General features: G+C 40.4%; 1 protein-coding gene across 2 annotated transcripts in view; it reads left to right on the top strand.

The window, feature by feature from the left end:
* Positions 1-20,664, top strand: part of LOC124605762 — a 267,727-nt gene that overhangs the window by 160,942 nt on the left and 86,121 nt on the right. For both annotated transcript variants that reach the window (XM_047137657.1, XM_047137650.1), the window contains exons 5-6: positions 8,593-8,836; positions 9,029-9,158. In XM_047137657.1, the coding sequence (XP_046993613.1) occupies positions 8,593-8,836; positions 9,029-9,158 (374 nt within the window). The remainder of the gene's footprint in view (positions 1-8,592; positions 8,837-9,028; positions 9,159-20,664) is intronic.

Below are 20,664 nucleotides of genomic sequence, written 5' to 3'. Positions count from 1 at the left end.
GCCATGAAATTTCACACTTAAGCACAGCAAATACTCCTTGTCTTCAATGTATCCCCACAAAAAGGAGTTGCATGTATTCGGATCTGGAGAACATGGTGGCCAATCGAGGCCCCAGTGGCCTCTGGGTACCCAAGAGCCAGAATGTTGTCCCCAAATGCTCCTCCAGGACATTGAGTTCTCTCCTCGTTCGATGGGGTCGAGCTCAGTCATGTGTGCACCATATGTTTTGAAATCAGGTTAACTTTGGATAATGGGGTTGGAATCATCTTCCAAAACCTTCATGTACTGTCTGGTAGTCACCATGCCATCAGGGAATATCGCACTGATTATTCTGTGACTGAATGTTGAACACTACACAGTCACCCACTGAGGGTGAGGAAACTTCTCAATCATGAAATGCAGATTCTCAGTCCCCCCAAAATGCCAATTTTGCTTATTGACAAACCAATCCCTATGAAAGTGGGCTTTGAGACAAAAACAAACTATACTAATTACCATCATGCTCCACAGCCAACCGTGCAGTTTGAACATCCTAACGCAAACCACTTAGAAGTTGTTATGATTTTATTTCATATAGTTCAATAAATGTCATCCGGTATTTTCACTGTGAAAACTATTACACATGCAAACAAAGTTGACACTCGGCGCCGTGGCTGATGGGAGCAACCGTAAAGGCATTTCCCATTTACTGTCGCTCCCATCAGCCATCGCACTGAGTGTCAACTTTATTTGCGTGAGTAATATACATCTAATACACAAATACCCTTTCTCTAAGCCATTTTTGTGTAGTGTTTCTGAATGCACTGGCAGGCACACCATATGCGTATGCTAGTAACATGTTCAATAATTATAAACCCTTGCCTGTGTGGCTTTCTTGAATTTTCATAGGTGTGGCAGCTAGGATGTTAATCTGCTATTTCTGGCATATGTCTGTTGCTGGTGAACCGACTCACACTTTATGTGATTCTGTCAGTTTTCCTTTTATTTACCAAGCAACATAGAATAATTTTTTGAAGTATGACCTAAAGACTAATTAATTTTGATGCCACAGATGCATATGAGTCTCATCTGCCCCCCCCCCCCCTCTCCTCTCTCTCTCTCTCTCTCTCTCTCTCTCTTCTTTATTTTTAAAAATAGGAAAATAAAGTGGTTCAGAGCCTATTAAGCAGTGCATATTGTTGAACACTGGGTGTTACAGCAGGCATCCCCTACATTTTCCCATAGTTATTTAATGACATCATCAACTACAATTGCAATGGACATGGTATCATATAGATTGAAGCATGGGTCATTGGAAACACATTGCCTGGTCAGATGGAACACATTTATAGTAACACCAAGTTGATAGTAGTGGTCAAACATGCCATCATCCAGGCAAACAGCTGCTCGAAACATGAACTGCCCTACAGAAACAGGGCAATAGTGGACACTGAAATGGGTTTACATGAGACCTGTGGTACTAATCAAAGGCATTATGACAACTGTGGACTATATGAACATTACTGCATCTGCCCTGAAGTTAATGATGTCACCCAGCAGGGTAACTGCTTGTCACTAGGCCAGAATCATACTACAGTGATTTGATGGGCTTGATGGTTAACTCACATTGATATCTGGGCCACCAGATTTTTCTTGGGCTGAACCTGGTGGAACACAACTGGTATGTTACTGGGTACCACCTCCACACCAATGAAACACAGGCATGTAATTTAGTGGAACTGTGTGGCCTATGCCAGAATCATACTACAGTGATTTGATGGGCATGATGGTTAACTCACATTGATATCTGGGCCACCAAATTTTTCTTGGGCTGAACCTGGTGGAACACAACTGGTATGTTACTGGGTACCACCTCCACACCAATGAAACACAGGCATATAATTTAGGGGAACTGTGTGGCCTATGCATAGATACGTTATGCCACAAACTTTTGGAAAACTAATGTTGATGTGCCGAATACATGTTAGGCAAAACTGATGTTGTGTTGTGTTCCAAAGGCACATCAACAGAATGCTAAACAGGTGGTGGTAATGTTTTGGTTCATCAGCATTTGTTATATTTGATAACTTAATGCACAAATATTTGGTACAATTTTTTTCATGTTAGTTTTGAGTGGAGATGAATTCCAAGAAGTTGAGGAAGTACACACTCATCACCATTATCTTTGGTATATAAACTAAAGAGAATATTTACAATTTTTTCATGTTTATCACAAGGTGTATTGATTCACAAAAACTATATACTGTTTCTTTGAGGCTATAACTCTGTCATGTTTTTTCCATCCATAACAAATGTGGCATCATTTACGTGTATCTATAGTGTTGACCAGTAGCATAATGTTAGCAAATAATTTATATAGATTATTAATAGTAAAGGTCACAACACAGAAGTTTTAGGCTCACTTCATGAGATACTGACAACCTTTCTCTCTCCTGTTGTTGAACAGTTCTATTTGTTTTCTATTACTCAGCTGTAATCTAATCAAAGAGAATTTTTTACCTCTAAATTCTTAGCAGTAGAGTTGTTTTAGCATAATTATGTGGCTGACAGTCAAATGTCGTGCTGAGATTCATTAACATACCATTAACATATAATATCAATTCAAATGAGAAAGTACAAATGAAACAATGCCTTCAACTGTTTTCACCGTTTACAAACGACTTGTAACTGTGACGGAAGTTACTTAGAATGCTATTTGTTGACAGATAATCACAAATTTTGAGCTGCATATGGTACTCAACAACTTTCTATGGGCTGAGCACAAAAGAGATTGGCTGCTAATTATTAGAATGTGACTTGTCATCCTTTTTTAAGTGGAGATGTAAAAACTATCATTTTGTCGAGGATGAAGGGTAATAACCACTACTAAATATGTAATTAATCAAGGGATGTAGTGGTTGTACCATTATACCCACAATGTTTTTCATCACAAAATTTGTTTGTAGAGACTGTTAATTTCCTTTGGTTTTGAGTGATTTACTTTTGCTATTGCTGTGCTAATGTGATTTACTTTTTGTTATTTTCGTTTAAAGGTAGGAACTATATGAACAAAACATTGATGGAAGTTGTTTGCATCATTTGAGTTTTGCATGCTGTCATGTTTGTGGTTTTCTTCATTACCAGCAGTGTTTCTCATGTCACAAGCATTAATAAATTGAGTATTGCAATCATATGATGTGATATCAACATCAAAGGAAGTATGCATTTTGTATGGTCATGTCTCAAGTAGTTCACTGAATGAAAAAAGCAGTTATGTTTATCAAATAGTGTGTTTCTTAACAAAATACTGTCATTGCTGTTATGTTAAAGATAATGATGTATGAAGAGAATAAATGTGACCATTGAAATGATATTTATTATGTATTTGCATTTCAGAAATGATGAAGTAAAATGCTGTCCTAATTTAAAATCCATCTATCAGCCACTGCAAAGGTTTAAAAGAAAAAAGAAATCTATAATACCTTTGTAACTGCTACTCCGTTCATTGTCTCTGAATCATCAGTACTTCTGACATTATTTAAGCATCATTAATAACTGTGTGTAATAACTTCAAGTTGAACAAATATATTTCAAGGAAGACGCAATACATGAAAGTCACAGATCAAGTAAACAGAGTAAGATGTGTGTACACTTTAACAGTCAAATCATAACTGAGTCCAAGTCTAGCGGCCGCTGGCTGGCTGGCCGCTTAGGTGGCGCTGCTGCTGCATGGCTGGCAGACAGCGCCGCATGTAGAGGATGCACATAACTGCACAGCGGCACTTTGAAAGATCGGCGAGCCACAATACTTTTCCCCCCTTTGAATTTTTTGTACAGGTCTTGATGGAAGTAGCCTGTAGATTGCTAACGTCTATAGGTGTTGATTGACTGGCCGTAAAGTCTCGAGGAGGAGGCTTCCCATATGGACGGAAGTGTCCCCGATGACAACGGGTCGAGATGACAGGAGATGTGGGGGTCGAATCTACTGGGGCCCCATGCACCAATCTGCCCATTGCGGCAAGTCCGGTTGTTATAACAGGAGACATGGGCGATGTGTCTGCGTCCGTAGGAGAAGGAGGCGAGTAGAGTTGCTCCAACAGATGATGGTCATCTGGTTCCTGCATGGGCATGTCTCCTGGTGGTATCAGTTCTTGTGCTGGTATCGATATGATGGTGAGAGGACTGCATTGTGAGTAATGAGAGATTCCAGTATCCCGAGCATCAGGTAGAGCCAAAGGTGGTGTAGCGGCATCCGGAACAGGCGTGTCGGCACACGAGGCCAAAGCTGGCCCGATAATGACACACTGCAACACCCATGTCGGTCTGTATTTCATACAGGCGTAGGCCATGGTGCTGTAAGATGCAGCCAGGACTCCATTTTGGCCGCCTGCCATAACCCCGTACCCATACAAGGTCGTCGGCAGTGACCCGGCCAAGCGAAGGCATCTGCGGCCGTGAGTTGGAAGGCCGCAGAAGATGAAGTAGCGTGTGGGGCTGTTGACCATGTAAGAGTTCAGCCGGGCTGTGGTCGCCCATGGGGGTGAAATGGTAAGAAGCCAGAAATTGGAGAAGTGCATCATCAGCGGAAGAAGTCAGGCGTTTCCTCATCTGAGCCTTAAATGTGCGGACCAGTCATTCAGCCTCACCGTTTGACTGTGGATGGAACAGAGGGGCCGTGACATGCATGACGCAGTGACGGGCACAAAAATCTGCAAAATCAGAAGAGGCAAATTGTGGACCACTATCAGTAACAAGAGTAGAGGGAAGGCCTTCCAAAGAGAAAATGCGAGCTAGAGCATTGGTGGCTGCCGCGGTGGTAGGTGATGTGCAACAGACAATGAAAGGATAGTTAGAGTAGGCATCAATAATGAGAAGCCAATAAGTACCTAAAAAAAGGTCCCTCAAAATCAGCATGAATACGCTCGCAGGGCTTCTCAGGCGAAGGCCACGGTGACAAAGATGACTTCGGGGCAGCGGCCTATGACGCACAAGGGCTGCAGGCAGCGACCATGTGTGTAACTCAGAGTTGATGCCGGGCCAGTACAGATGATAGCACGCCAGAGATTTTGTGCGAGAGACACCCCCAGAGCCCTTAGTGAAAGAGGTGCAAGACCGAAGCATGCAAAGATGCAGGTACCACAACACACGGCTAAGCATTTTTGGTGGAAATGAGAATAACACCATCCCTAGCCGTGAGGCAGTAACGCAAAGCAAGTAGTTCTGCAACGGATCAGAAATCTTAGCGGACGGACGATCGGGCCAACACTTCTGAATAGTGCATAAAATCCGGGAGAGGGTAGGGTCAGAGCCTGTAGCAGCCGCCAGCTGGTCCCCAGTGATGGGGAACCCGTCCACAACCCACTGCTTGGCAACATCCAGGTGGAAACACAAATGTTCGTCCCTATCAAATGCCAGATCAGGACCCATGGGAAGACGAGACAGCTCATCAGCATTTGCATGTTGAGCCGTCGGCCGGAAATGAATCTGATAATTGAAACTGAAACGAGACAAGTAATGAGCCCAATGCTGGAGGCGTTGTGCAGCCTTGTCGGGAAGTGACGTTGATGGATGAAACAAGGAAACAAGTGGTTTGTGATCCGTAACAAGATGAAATTTGGATCCATAGAGAAAAACACCAAACTTATGAAGAGCAAAAATAATGGACAAAACTTCTTTTTCAATTTTAGAATACTTTTGTTGGGCATTCGTGAGCGTTTTGGAGGCATAAGCAATGGGTTGTTCAGAACCGTCAGAAAAACGGTGCGCAAGGACTGCACCGACCCCGTATTGAGAGGCGCCCGTGGCATGAACAAGATGTTGGTCAGGTCGATAAGTAGCCAGGCACAGGTCCTGTTTCAGCATAGTCTTCAATTTCTGGAAAGCCACATCGCATGACACGGACCAGTGAAAAGGCTCGTTTTTATGCAACAAGCGATGCAAAAGCTGAGCCTCCGAAGCAGCAGTAAAAACTTGTGATAGTATGCTATTTTCCCCAAGAAGGCCTGCAGTTCCTTAACAGATGTAGGGCAAGGAAGGATATCAATCACAGTGGAATACCATCCCGAGAGAGTTGAAACTCCAAGTATGTGATAGATGCCTGAAAAAATTGTGATTTCTGAAGATTACACTTAAGACCGGCAGTCTGTAAGACATGAAAAAGTGTGCGGTGATTTTGAAGATGTTCGTCAGTGGTGGAGCCAGTGACAACAATGTCGTCCTGGTAATTTATACACCCAGGGACAATGAGCAATAATTGTTCCAAAAATCACTGAAAGAAAGCAGGGGCGCTGGCAACCCAGAATGGCAATCGTTGGTATTGATAGAGGCCTAAAGGTGGGTTAAGGACCAGAAACTGCTGGGAAGCAGCGTCGAGAGGAAGTTGATGATAGGCTTCTGACAGGTCAAGTTTAGAAAAATACTGGCCTCCAGCAAGTTTAGTGAACAATTCCTTAGGTCAAGGCATAGGGTAAGTGTCGATAAGGCATTGAGCATTTACAGTGGCTTTGAAATCGCCACAGAAATGAATATCACCATTTGGCTTAGCAACGACAACAACAGGAGAGGACCACTCACTGGAAGTGACAGGAAGCAAGACCTCTGAAGCAGTGAGACGATCCAGCTCCTGTTTGATCTGATCACGGAGTGCCACAGGAATGGGCCGAGCCCAAAAAAACTTAGGCCGAACAGTGGGTTTGAGCAGGATATGAGCTTCAAAGTTGTTGCACGGCCTAACCCAGGAGAAAAAAGGGATGAAAATGTTGTCAACAAGGAATCCAACTGAGCATAAGGAATAGCATCAGAGCCAATATTGACAGAGTCATCTGTGGAGAACCCAAAAACGCGAAAGGCATCGAAACCAAAAAGATTCTCCGCGTTACTATGGTCGACCACAAATATGGGAATAGTGCAAATGACAGATTTGTAAGATACCTCAGCATCAAATTGTCCCAAGAGAGAAATCTTCTGTTTATTGTAAGTCCGTAATTGCCTAGTGACAGGTGACAGGGTTGGAGAGCCCAACTGAAGATACGTCTGAGAATTTTGAAGAGAGTGGCAGCAGAACCAGTATCCACCTGCATGTGAACATCTCGACCAAGTATTTGGACAGTGAGGAATAACTTCCCTGAAAGGGAAGAAGTACAATTGACAGACAACACAGAAACAGAATCAGCGTCATGTTCATGAACATCACGTATGCGGTCGGATTTGCAAACGGATGATACATGACCCTTTTGTTTTGCATTTGTGACACACGGCCTAACATTGTGGACAATCTTCTCGTGAATGTTTTGTAAAACACTGCTGACATGAAGGAAGTTGCTGTGGGTTTTGCTGCAGTCGCTTAGAGGTTTGTTTACGGTTAGGCCGAGGCTTCACTTATGAGCGTGCTGTGGCTATGTCGGCCAGCGGGGACACGCTACATGCTTCGTCAACATCACACAGAGGTTGTATTTCCCCGACATCGCCCCATGCCTCTATTTGCGCTCCAGTGACGCAACAAATTTCAAAAGACTGAGCGATGGATAGGACTTCATCTAGAGTCGGATTTGCCAACTGAAGGGCACGTTGCCTAACTTCTTTGTCGGGCGCCAAGCGGATAATAGCATCCCGTACCACGGAATCGGCGTAGGATTCTTTGTGAACGTCAGTAAAAAATTTACACTTTCTACTGAGAGCATGAAGTTCAGCAGCCCAAGCGTGATAGGATTGATTCAGTTGTTTTTGACAATTATAAAAGGCAACACGAGAAGCTACCACATGTGTTTGCTTTTGAAAATAGACGGACAGAAGTGAGCACATTTCAGCAAAGGACAAAGATGCAGTATCTTTCAAAGGAGCCAATTGCGACAACAACCGATACATTTGAGGTGAAATCCATGAAAGGAACAGAGACTTACATGTTTGTTCGTCCGCGACATGAAATGCCAAGAAGTGCTGTCGAAGACGTTTTTTGTAATCAGACCAGTCTTCCGCCGTCTCGTCGTAAGGAGGAAAAGTAGGTAGAGACAATGACGAGAGATGCCCCGCATTTGATGCTGCGATGAAGTCACGAATTACATTTGTGAGAAGCGTTTGCTGTTCTTTGAGACCTAGCAATAGTTGCTCTAAAGTAGCCATGAAACATGTGGGTCAATGATGGAAAAGAAAAATACCATCCTCATCGCCAGTTGTAATAACTTCAAGTTGAACAAATATATTTCAAGGAAGACATAATACATGAAAGTCACAGATCAAGTAAACAGAGTAAGACGTGTGTACACTTTAACAGTCAAATCATAACTGAGTTCAAGCCTAGCGGCCGCTGGCTGGCTGGCCGCTTAGGTGGCGCTGCTGCTGCATGTCTGGCAGACAGCGCCACATGTAGAGGACGCGCATAACTGCGCAGCAGCACTTTGAAACATTGGCGAGTCACAACACTGTGCTACATAATGTGTGAGCTTATTATATTGCGTTATCAGCCACTATTTGTTAGTGTATGTGCAAACTCATTTCTAGTGTTTATGTTCTCTGATTCAGTTCCCACCTCTGAAGTGTTCTTTTAGTACAAAAATTTGGATAAAAAAGGAATGTGTATATTTTTCTTAAAATGTTTCATATTCCTTTCCTTTACAGATATTCAGAGTATATGTGAAACAATACCTGTATCAGAAATGACTGAAAAGAAGTCAGTACACATCAGCACAGCAACAGGTGCAGAAAATCCAGATTGCTCAGATTTTGAAATTTTTGATAATTTTTGTTCTACAAATGATCCTGAGGAAACATTAGATGACAGTGATGTAAAAAGATTAATTAAATCTGTTAGAAAATTAAAGAAACAGAGGAAGATTATGTTACAACTAATAGCAGACAAGAAGTGAGTTTTTTAATAAGTTATTTTTTATTGCATGTGACTCGAATTAGAATCTACCTACAACATATTCTAGAAGTAAATTAAACATAGATAAATTGCCTAAATGTGTAACTGTCTAGAGCATGAAGCTTACTGACATGTGTTACTTAATTATTTCTTGTTGTTTCATCTGATATTGTCTGATTTTGTTCTTAGCAATGAAATTCAACTTTTGGTGTCTCATATAAAGACACTCGAAGAAAGGCAAGACAGAATATGTGAATTAAAAAAGCAGAGAGCAAGTGAAAGAAGCAGATACACTGGAGACTATGGGTTTACAGAACTGGTGAATGAACACATTCCTGTGCTTTGACATTTTCTCTTGCTACAAATAAACTATTTGAGAAGATATTAAATAGGAAAAATAAATATATAAAAGTAGGGTAGAAATTTTAACAGTGCAAAATTATGCTGTATGTAACAGTCGACAAATTAAATTTGATTAATTTTCACAGAGAAGTAGGATACAGTAAAAAGGTGAATCAAAAGACTTTTGTTTATTGGACTGTTTCAGTGATCCATTAGCAATAAGTAATGCATTCAGAGTAATTGTCATCTTTGGGATTTTCCTCAACATATGAGACTGTTGATGTGTTGTCAGGTGTCCAGCCAAGTTAATGATAACATTATTGCACACAGTATTTTGATGACTGATTTAGATTTTTCACAGACTCTACTTTATAACAGTGAACAGGCACATGCTCTGGAGGAGTGAATACATATGACACATACAAAAAATGACCTCAGGAGTCCATGCCCTTAGCTGAAGATCAAACACAACAGTACCACATCCAGTACATAGAGCAATCCAAACAGAAACTGTGGTCTGATAAACAGAGGCTGACACGCATTTTAAACTAAACTAAGTAAACACAGCAGTACCATGGATAAGTGGTTCTTGCCATCTTATTCTGGAGTTTCCACCACAGATGTTGCAGGTGTCAGAGAATACTGTGGCTTTCCCTTTGGTGCCAGCATTTCCAAGCTTGGTTCTGACGCCCACTGCTTCAAGTCTACCACTGGAGGCATTGAGGTTAATGAAGTTTTCAGAAGAGGCTAGCATGGAGGGGTTGGCTGCATTTCCATTTATGTCCAGCCCTATGTCGCTGAGTCATCCAGCTTGGCTAAGGATATGGAATGGGCCATAATCATGGTATGTTGACTCATAGGTAGAGGTTGTATTTCTGCTGGGGGCATGATGGTGGGAGTCTATATTGTTTTACACGCCACCTATGATCTTCCTATGGTGGCAGGAATGGTGATGACAAGTCCTCCTGATGCCACAGTGTCACCTGATTCATGTGGTGCATCAGGTGTGCACCATGAACCACAACAGAGAACAGCTGGTGTTCTTGATTACCTATTAGTGTGCCCAGTGCCAAGTGGATTATGCCTGAATATATGGACCCACACTTGTGATACTGTCAGAGGCAGTGGATGCAGAAGATGCAACAGCCATTTAGTGCCTCACATGAGCTGCAAACGTTTAGTGCTGTTGACCTGTATAGGCTAGGAAAATTGTTAGGGGATAGTCTCATGGCATGGTGGTGAGTGCCTTCTGCAACTATCTTTAAGCCCCTCAGCAGGTGCTTAGCTTCAGTGTTTGGATGAAAAGCAGCAGTGGTGCAGTGTCAGATGTCATTCCTGTCACAGAATGATTTAAATTTGGAAGAAGGAAATTGTGGCCCATTATTAGAAATGATTGTTCCTGGAGCCCCTTTGTTGTGAAAATAGTCATAAGTCTTATGATAATGACTGCTGTAGTAGTAGATGTTATTTTGGGCACATAAGGAAGTCTGATAAGAAGTTTACGACTAGAAGCCACATCAAGTGTAGCAAAGGCCCTGCATAACATGTAGTGACTCTTTCCTGCAGCTTCTGCAGTGTTGATCATGGAGAGAACTGCTGGAGTGATTATGACCACTGTTTCGAGCAAGCATTGCATGCCCAGCTGGTTTCCTTTCTTTCCACATTAATTCTTGGTCATTAAATATGCTGCTGAGCTAAATTTTTTGTATGTACCATGCCTCATAGCAGTTTAAGGATTGGCAGACACAGTTGTTCTGAAATTACAACTTTGTGGTGCAGTGACTAAATTGCCAGCAACAGGATGCCTTACTGAATGCAAGTATCATGAATGAAAAATGTATAGTGCCAAAGGGGCATCCACAGCCAATCAATCTATCCATCCCCACTGTAAGTGATGGAGAACCCCACTGAGGGTGGGATCTGTAGTAAGAGTGGTGACAATTCTTTCACTATAAGCAGAAAATTGTACAATGTGTTCTGCAAACTATGATCTAATTGAAAACAAAATGAGTCAAACTCCACAACTGGGCCCATGGGAAGAAAAAAAAAACAGCATTAGCATTTGAATATTGTACCATTGGGTGATAATGTATAGAGAATTGAAAATTGCATAGCTATAGTAGCCATATGTGTAGTCACTGTGCCATTTTGTCTGGTAACAGTTGGTAGGACGATAGAGTGAGAAAAGGGGCCTATGATCTGTAATCAGATGGAACTTCATTCAGTATAAGACGACTAAAGTTTTGAACTGCATAAATAATAGCCAGTGTTTCCTTCTCAATTTTTAACAGCATTTTTATATCAATATTAATGTCTCTGATGCAAATGCAATAGGTTGTTCTGAACCATCATTTTTATGGTAGAACGCTGCTCCTATGTCGTGTGAAGCATCAGTAACCAACACTAAAAGTTTATTAGGGTTGAATGGTAGATTATAGACAGGCAAGATTAAAAATTCTTTCCGACAGTCCTGTGAACAAATGAACTACACACCTTTTTTTAATCTGGTTTAGTGGTTTGCCTATTTGGCTTATTTTCAGAATAAATTCACTCTAATTGTTCACTTGGCCTGGCAATGTTTGGTTTTTTTATCTTTCTTTAGCAGGAGATTTAATTATTACTTCAGTATGCTTTGTGTGTTGACTTACGCTCATCTTTGCTCAGTGTGTGGTGTAAGTATTCCACTGTTGGTTGAGAAAGCTGTACCTTTTTTTAGATTACATTAAAGACGGTTCTGCTGTAGTATGCTGAATAATGTCCGTAGGTTAACCATGTGATCTACATGAGACATTTCTGTTATGATAATATTGTCTGATTAATTTATACATTGAGGAGTCGTCTGTATTAATTGTTCCAAATATTGCTGGAGCACTGTCAATTCCAAAGGTAGGTGGTTATATTGGTGTAGTCCAAAAGGCACACTAATCATGATTATTGTTCTGGATTCTACATCAAAGGAAATTTGCAAATATGCATCAGGTAAATTGATTTTAGGACAGTGATAACCACCTGGAGGGGTACCATAATTCATTTATGTCTTGAAATAGTTTTGTCAACTTCTGCTTCTGCATTTATCAATGCTTCAGAATTACCAAAACTCCTAATGACCCTCTAAGCTTATAAATAATAACTAATGGAGAAGCCCAATGAGAAACTGATGAAATGGCATTTTAGCTTTGTAAAGGGTGTAATTCTTTCTTGAAATGTGCACAAATGGAATAGGCTAGTAATGCTGGCTTTGGAATGGTATCTGCTTCAAAACTGGGAGTGCAGCCTAAAACGACGAGGGAAGACTGGAAAATAAAGCACAGTAATTTTATTATCAAAAGTTTAATAGGTAATAAAACAAAAAAATCACAAATGAGCTTATATCTTGTACCTACTTTTTTGCATAGTCACTAATCTTCTCAATGCATCTCTCCCTTCGTGGTACCAGTTTCAATGTGCCCTATTCATAGAAGCCCATGTGGTTGGAATGTAGCCCTCTGCAGACTGCTAATTTCACTTCCACATCTGTCACAAAGGGTCAGTCAGTCAGGAAATTCTTCATGAGACTAAACAGATGGAAGTCCAATGGTGAAAGGTCTGGAGTGTTTGATGGATGCTGGGACACTTCCCACCCAAATTTGGCATTTTTCTCATGATCAGGAGCAGCAACATGAAGGCAAGGATTGTCATGAAGAAGCTGTCACCATCAGCATTAATGTTGTGGTGTTTGTCACAAAGGGCTCGATGCACTGTAACTAAAGTTTTCATGTATGCTGCAGCATTCATAGTGGTCCCACGTTCAATAAAGTCCACCAATAGCACACCATGCATATCTCAGAACACTGTCACAAGCACTTTCCTAGCAGATTGAGTCACTTTGAATTTTTTTTTTTTTGTGTGTACTGGGGAATCAGCATGTTTCCACTCCATAGAGGCCCGCTTGGTGTCTGGTGTGTATTGGTACATCACCAGTAATGATTATTTTCAGACAATCATACCCTTATGTGGTGTAATGTGTTAAGTGGGCCCATGCTAATTGTCATTCACTGGCGCTTGTGGTTGTCTGTCACTTTCTTTGGCACCCAGAGAGCACAAATTATACGAAATTTCAATGTGTAATGAACAGCATCGTATACTGCACCATAGGAAATGTTGAACTGTTGCAACAAGATTCACAACTGCATGAAGCAGTCGTTCAAAATTGCTGGCTCAGTGGCTCTGATGTTCTGTGGGGTTGCAGGTGTTATTGGCTGCCCAGAGCATGGCGAATCACTAACATTCACGCAGCCATCTTGGAAGAATACACATTACCTGGATACATTGCTATGGTCCATACAGTCATCCTCATACATTCTATGCATGTCTCTGTGAATTTCACCCAATTTATGCCTTTTGGCCCACTAATATCAAACTACGTTTCACTGCTCTTCTCAAGTTGATGGCAGTAACATGTGTGCCGTGTTTGTTTCATAGTTCAGGCTTCTCCAGCTAAAGATGCACATGGAGAAAAATATCCTTTGTAGCACAATCTTAAAACTACACACATCAAAAAAAGTTTTACATCACCTCAGTTCTGAGAGTTCTGGAACCTGTACAGAAAATTGGAATAGAGATCAACATGAACATCATTTCCGCCCTTTTTATTGCTCATGAAAACCACTTTCAGAGGTGGTGGTCCATATTGATGTATACACTGGTACCTCTAATACCCAGTAGCACGTCCTCTTACATTGATGCATATCTGTATTCATCATGGCATACTATCCACAAGTTCATCAAGGCTCTATTGGTCCAGATTGTCCCACTCCTCAATGGCAGTTCAGCGTAGATCCCTCAGACTGGTTGGTAGTCACGTCATCCATAACCAGCCCATTTCAATCTATCCCAGACATATTTAATAAGGTTCATGTCTCAAGTCGAGCAATGTCATTACCCTGAAGGAAGTCATTCACAAGATGTGGTCAATGGGGGTGCAAATTGTCATCCATGAAGATGAATGCATTGCCAGTATGCTGCCGATATGGTTGCACTATCGGTTGGAGGATGGCATTCACATATCATATAGCTGTCACGGCACCTTCCATGACCACCAGCAGTGTACGTCGGTATCACATAATGCCACCCCAAAACAACAGGGAACCTCCAACTTGCTGCACATTCGTTGGACAGTGTGTCTAAGGCATTCAGCCTGACCCCGTTGCCTCCAAACATGTCTCCGATGGTTGAAGGCATATGCGACACTCATCGGTGAAGAGAACGTAATGCCAATCCTGAGCAATCCATTCAACATGTTGTTGGGACCATCTGTATCACGCTGCATGGTGTCGTGGTTGCAAAGATGGACCTCGCCATGGAAATTGGGAGTGAAGTTGCGCATCATGCATCCTATTGTGCACAGTTTGAGATTAGATTGGATTAGATTACTTATTCAGGGAATCCTCCTGGGTGTGGAACATGTCAGATAAGCACATTACAAAAATGTAATTAGAAAAACTTGAATTTCATTAATTTTAATGATCCTCAGTCAATAAACAGTAAAATTATGTACATGAATTAAATTTAAACTTCTAATATTTACAGGTTTAATACTTACATCTGCTTTCATTAAATCCATCATTCAGACATTTGCTAGTTTCTTGGCTATTACAACCAAGTATTGTCAAAAATTAAAGTAAACTATTCATTTCAGTGATCCTCAGTTAAGAACAGTCAGATTATGTACAAGATTGAAAATTAAACTTCCACTATTTACTGACTTAAGACTTACATCTGCTTTCCATACTTCCATCATTCACACAGTAGGTAGTTACTTGGCTGTTACAACCAAGTATTGTCAAAAATTAAAGTATAATAAATTTTCGTAAAAATGGTCTACTGCACTTTTTGAGAAACTCATGGATGGAATAGGAGTTAGCCACCAAAAATTCTTTTAAATTATGTTAAAATTGTGCCTTGTCTGAAACTAAACTCTTAATGGTTGCTGGTAACCTATTGAAAATATGCATTGCTGAATACTGGACTCCTTTCTGGGCAAAAGTAAGTGATTTTAAATCTTCATGTCTATTGTTCTTATTCCTAGTATTGATACTGTGTACTAAGCAGTTAGTTGGAAAAAGAGATGTATTATTTGCAACAAACTTCATTAAGGAATAAATATACTGAGAAGCTGTGGTTAATATGCCCAATTCTTTGAATAGGTTTCGACATGATGTTCTTGGATTTACACTACTCTGTAACCTAAAAATTTTTTCTCTGTTTGTGGAGTTACCCCAAAATATGATACTATATGACATAATGGAGTGAAAATAAGCAAAATATACCAGTTTTTTTATATTTATATCTCCTATATCTGACATCATTCGCACTGCAAACACAGACTTGTTTAGGCGCTTTAGCAGTTCGTTAGTATGCTGCTGCCAACTGAATTTATTATCAATTTGTAATCCCAAGAATTTTACACTCTCAACTTCTCCTATTCCCATGTCATCATATTTTATACACACACCAGAAGGAAATCTCTTGGAAGTTCTGAACTGCATATAGTGGGTCTTTTCAAAGTTTAATGACAATGAGTTGGCTATGAACCACTTATTAATGTCAGTAAAAATTTGATTAGCTGCCCTTTCTAAATTTATGTTTGATTTACTATTTATTGCAATGTTTGTATCATCTGCAAATAAGCCAAACTTGGCATCTGGTAATGTAACGGATGACAGGTCATTAATATACACAAGAAACAGTAGTGGACCTAGTATGGAATCTTGGGGAACAACACATGTAATTTCTTCCCGGTCAGATGATGTCTTATTGTCTACTGCTGAAGTGTTACATAATGACACCCTTTGTTTTCTATTAGTAAGGTATGACTGAAACCACTTTGCAGCACTACCAGTGACGCCATAATATTTTAATTTACTTAAAAGAATGCTGTGATTCACACAGTCAAATGCATTTGACCATTCACAGAATATGCCAGTTGCCTCTAATTTGTAGTCCAATGAATTAAGGACATTTTCGCTGTAAGTGTAAATAGCTTTCTCAATATCAGAACCCTTAAGAAACCCAAACTGTGACTTTGACAGTATGTTATTTTACAAAGGTGCTTAAGTAGATGCTTGAACATAACCTTTTCAAAGATTTTTGAAAAAGCTGGCAAAAGTGAGATCGGTCGGCAATTTGACGACATTTCTTTGTCCCCTTTCTTGTGGAGAGGTATAACTTCAGCATATTTAAGCTAGTCTGGGGATGTTCCTGTGACAAGTGATTGATTACACAAATAACTTAAGATATGACTAAGCTCACATGAACACTCTTTTATTAACTAGAATGCTTTGATTTCAGGGACTTTGATGGATTCTATTTCTTTGGGTGAAGTAAGTGTCAGTTCCATTTTACTGAGATTGCTTGTGTGCACTGGTCTCAGATATTCAATTGCATTATTTACTAAACCGGACAACCCCATGCTATCAGTAACAGAGAGAAAATACTTGTTTAAATGGTTTGCAACACAACATGTGTTTGTTACCAGGGTTTCATTTATTTTTAGTGCTATTTGTTCCTCCTCGTTTTTGGTCCTACCTGTCTCTGACTTAACTATATCCCATATTGTTTTTATTTTATTGCTGGATGTATTTATCTTCTTCTCATAATGCATGTGTTTAGATTTCTGGATAACCTTCTTCAATATTTTGCGGTAATTTTTGTAATGAGCTATAATGCTAGTATCAAAGGTGTCCCTACGTATCAGATACAGTTTCCTTGTCTCACGTGATATCTGTATCCCTTGTGTGTGCCATGGTTTCTTATTAAACTTCTGCTTAATTTGAGTTACCTTCAGGGGGAAACAATTTTAAAATGAATGTTTTGTGTTTTCCATTTGTGTCTTGGATGCTGTAAACATCCATCCAATTAATTTCTTTGAGCAATCTCCTAAATTTCTCAGTTTTTGACTGATTTATTGGCCTTCCGTACTCAGTTCTGATAGATGTTTTACCCTGACAATTTTCAAAATTTAATGTTAGGTGTTGCATTTCATGGTCAGATAGCCCATTTACTACTGGTTTTGTAATGTGGCTTAGTTGCCTAGAATTGTCTATAAATATATTATCAATGGCAGTCTTAGAACATTTGTTTACCCTATTTGGGAAATTTACAGTAGAAATTAAATTGAATGACAATGTAACTGATTTCAGTAACTGTTCACTGACAGTTTTTCAGGACATCTATATTAAAATCACCAGCAACCACTAGTTCTTTGTTTTTTAATTTTAGATGAGATAATAAATCTTCAAGACCATTTATAAACAGGTTGAAATTTCCTGAGGGTGCTCTGTATATGGCTGCTATTATAAAGGAATTATTATGAAATTCTATCTCTGTTGCACATACTCTAAGTGCTGCTCTAAGCAATATTTATTAATGTCAATATTCTTAAATTAAAAACTGTTTTTAACAAATGTGGCAACTCCTCCTTTCTCCATCTTTTGTCTACAGAAGTAGGAGGCTAATTTAAATTCTGTAAGCTTTAACATATCTATGCCAGTGGTCACATGATGTTCAGAGAGGCAGATTATATCAGCTGGGTTCGATGAATCTAATTCATCAATGCACATAAATAGTTCATTAATTTTACTACTAAGCCCTTGAATATTTTGATGTACTAAAGATAGTTGGTATTTCACATTTACTGAGATGAAATCGGGTGGAAATAAAATTTCTGCTGATTGCTGTAAATTTTTAACCAACAGCTGTGTTCGCTGACCCAATGTGCCAGAATTATGCTGTTTGATTCCTTTATCAAACTGAAGGTTTGTTTCAATCTTTACTTCTCTCAGAACCTGACTTCATTCTGTCCTACCTATCCTAAAAAAGGTGCTGCTCCAACACCTGTGACCACTGGTATATTACCATTCAGTGGCAGTGCCTCCCCCCCCCCCCCCCCCCCCCCCCCCCCCCCTTACATTTCCTGCTATTAGCCCAGCCAGTATACCCTTCCTTTTCCTGTTGAGGTGTAGGCCATGTCTAGTATAATCCCACCTACTGAGAGAATCAACAGAAACCAAACCAATATGTGACCCCGCAACCGACCCAAGCATTGGTTCCAACTCCAAATTAACTCTCCCGACAGAAGAGTTTAAATGAGGTCGGTCATGGCTTCTCAGAACAGACACAAACTCAACACTAGTATGGTTCGTTGGTGATGCAATCTTTTCCAGGTCACACTCTATATTGTACCCAGGATCTCTGTCAATACTATTGCCCGGCCCACCCAGAATAACCACAGTGTCTTCCTTGGTAAAATCTTTACAGAGTGAACCTAAATCCTCTGTCACCTGGCCCAGACCAGTACTTGGTTTAAAAAAATTTGTGACCTGGTATTCTGATCCTAACTGGTCCTGCAAAAGTTGGCCTGCACCTCTGGCATGTGAACTACCTAACAACAAAACTTTCTTTCTCTTTGCTGACTTCCCTACATTCTTATTCAATTTTCTACTGAAAGTCTGTTGTGCCCTCTCTACACCTACCTCTGTCTGAGGCTCATCAGCTTCTAACTGAAGCAACAGGTCAAACTTATTCTTCATATTCACCTCAAAGTTGTCTGACAAAGTTCTAGGTCTCTTACTCCTGTTACCTGTTGCCACTTCCCACCTCACTTTACCCTTCTCCCTCCTTAACGTGTTCAGATCTTCCCTAACATGCTCTAACTGTGCTTGAAGGGCACCAATTTTCCCCTCCTGTTCCACTATTTTTCTATCTCTACTGCATATCCTACAGAACCACTGATGAGTCTGATCCACTTCCCCATTTCCCACGCTGCTACAGTCACCCCAATGGAAAAAACCACTGCACCCATCACACCAAACCCCAGAGCTAACAATTCTACGGCAAGTCAGGCACATTTCACTCATGGTAAAAATTGTACTTTAGTGAGAATAAGTCAAATTAAATTACAGAAAAACAAGAAAACACATTTACGAAAGATTAGGTCTAGTCTTAATCATATGTAAACAAACTTACTTTAGTGACAATAAGTTAGATTACCGAAAAGAAGAAGAAAAACATGTTTACAAAAACTAGTCCTAGTCGCAACTGTATGTAAACAAAGCTACTACCGTATGTACAAAGTTTCCAGATACCAGAATTTAAAATTTATGCTGTGTTTTGCAAAATAAGAGTAAACAACAAATGGATATGCTTTTCTTAACTTGCCGGAACGGAACAGAACAATTAAATGAGATTCTATAAGTTTTACTGTGCTAAGATGTATGCAAGAATAGGATCGTAACCCTACTATATGTTCCTTTCGCGTTTTCTGGAATAATATGCAAAGAGAAGTGAAACCTTTAATAGTAAGCTTGCAAAACAAACTAATACATGTATTAAACTACTTTCCTGAACTGAACAGAGTTTTATTACACTCTAAATCACTTATCTGTATGGCAGCACAAAACTGACGCGAGTCGTAACACGGCATCCTGTGGCTGCACGTAAAGCATCATTCAACATGATGATGTTGCTGTCAGGGTTCCTCCAAGCCATAATCCATAGGTAGCAGTCATTCGCTGCAGTAGTAGCCCTTCGGTAGCCTGAGTGAGGCATGTCATCGACATGTCTCTCTGTATCTCCTCCATGTCCGAACAACATCTCTTTTGGTTCACTCCGAAGCGCCTGAATACTTCCCTTGTTGTGAGCCCTTCCTGGCACAAAGTAATAATACGGACATGATCAAACCACAGTATTGACTGTCTAGGCATGGTTGAACTACAGACAACGCAAGTCATGTACCTCCTTCCTGGTGAAATGACTGGAACTGATCGGCTGTTGGACCCCCCTCCATCTAATAGGCGCTGCTCATGCATGGCTGTTTACATCTTTTGGTGGCTTTAGTGACATCTCTGAACAATCAAAGGGACTGTGTCTGTGATACAATATCCACAGTCAACGTCTATCTTCAGGAGTTCTGGGAACTGTGGAACAGTGGGGTGGTTCACTCATATGGTTCTCAGTACCTTGAGGACACAATGTTTCTTGATAACCATAATATGTGGGGCGATCAAAAAGTTTCTAGTCCAAAATAGTTACTGTAATGACTCGCACAACAGACACCTCCTACTTTTATGGTGACTCTTTGTAGGTATGGAAGTTAAATTTCGTGGCTCCAGCTTTGTTAGTTTTGCCACCAAGATGCATTGTTTACTGTAGTGTAAGCAAAATTGTGAATGTCAAGAAATGTGCTGTGATTTAATATTTTCATTTGAAGGGAATTATACCCAAGTAAAGTGTGGAGCACATGCGGAATACACTTAAAGATAGTGCTCTGTCTTCCGCAACAGTGAAAAACTGGGCATCCAACTTAAAACATGGAAGAATGAGTGTGGAAGATGCGACAAGGAGCGGAAGGCCTGTCACCATTGCCACTGATGAAACAGCGACTGCAATTCATGATACGAATTTGCAAGATCATTGAACAATGATGTAGCAATTGAAACCACATT

Source organism: Schistocerca americana, chromosome 1, assembly GCF_021461395.2.
Source record: "Schistocerca americana isolate TAMUIC-IGC-003095 chromosome 1, iqSchAmer2.1, whole genome shotgun sequence".
NCBI lineage: Eukaryota > Metazoa > Arthropoda > Insecta > Orthoptera > Acrididae > Schistocerca > Schistocerca americana.
This window is presented reverse-complemented; position numbering and strand designations above follow the sequence as displayed.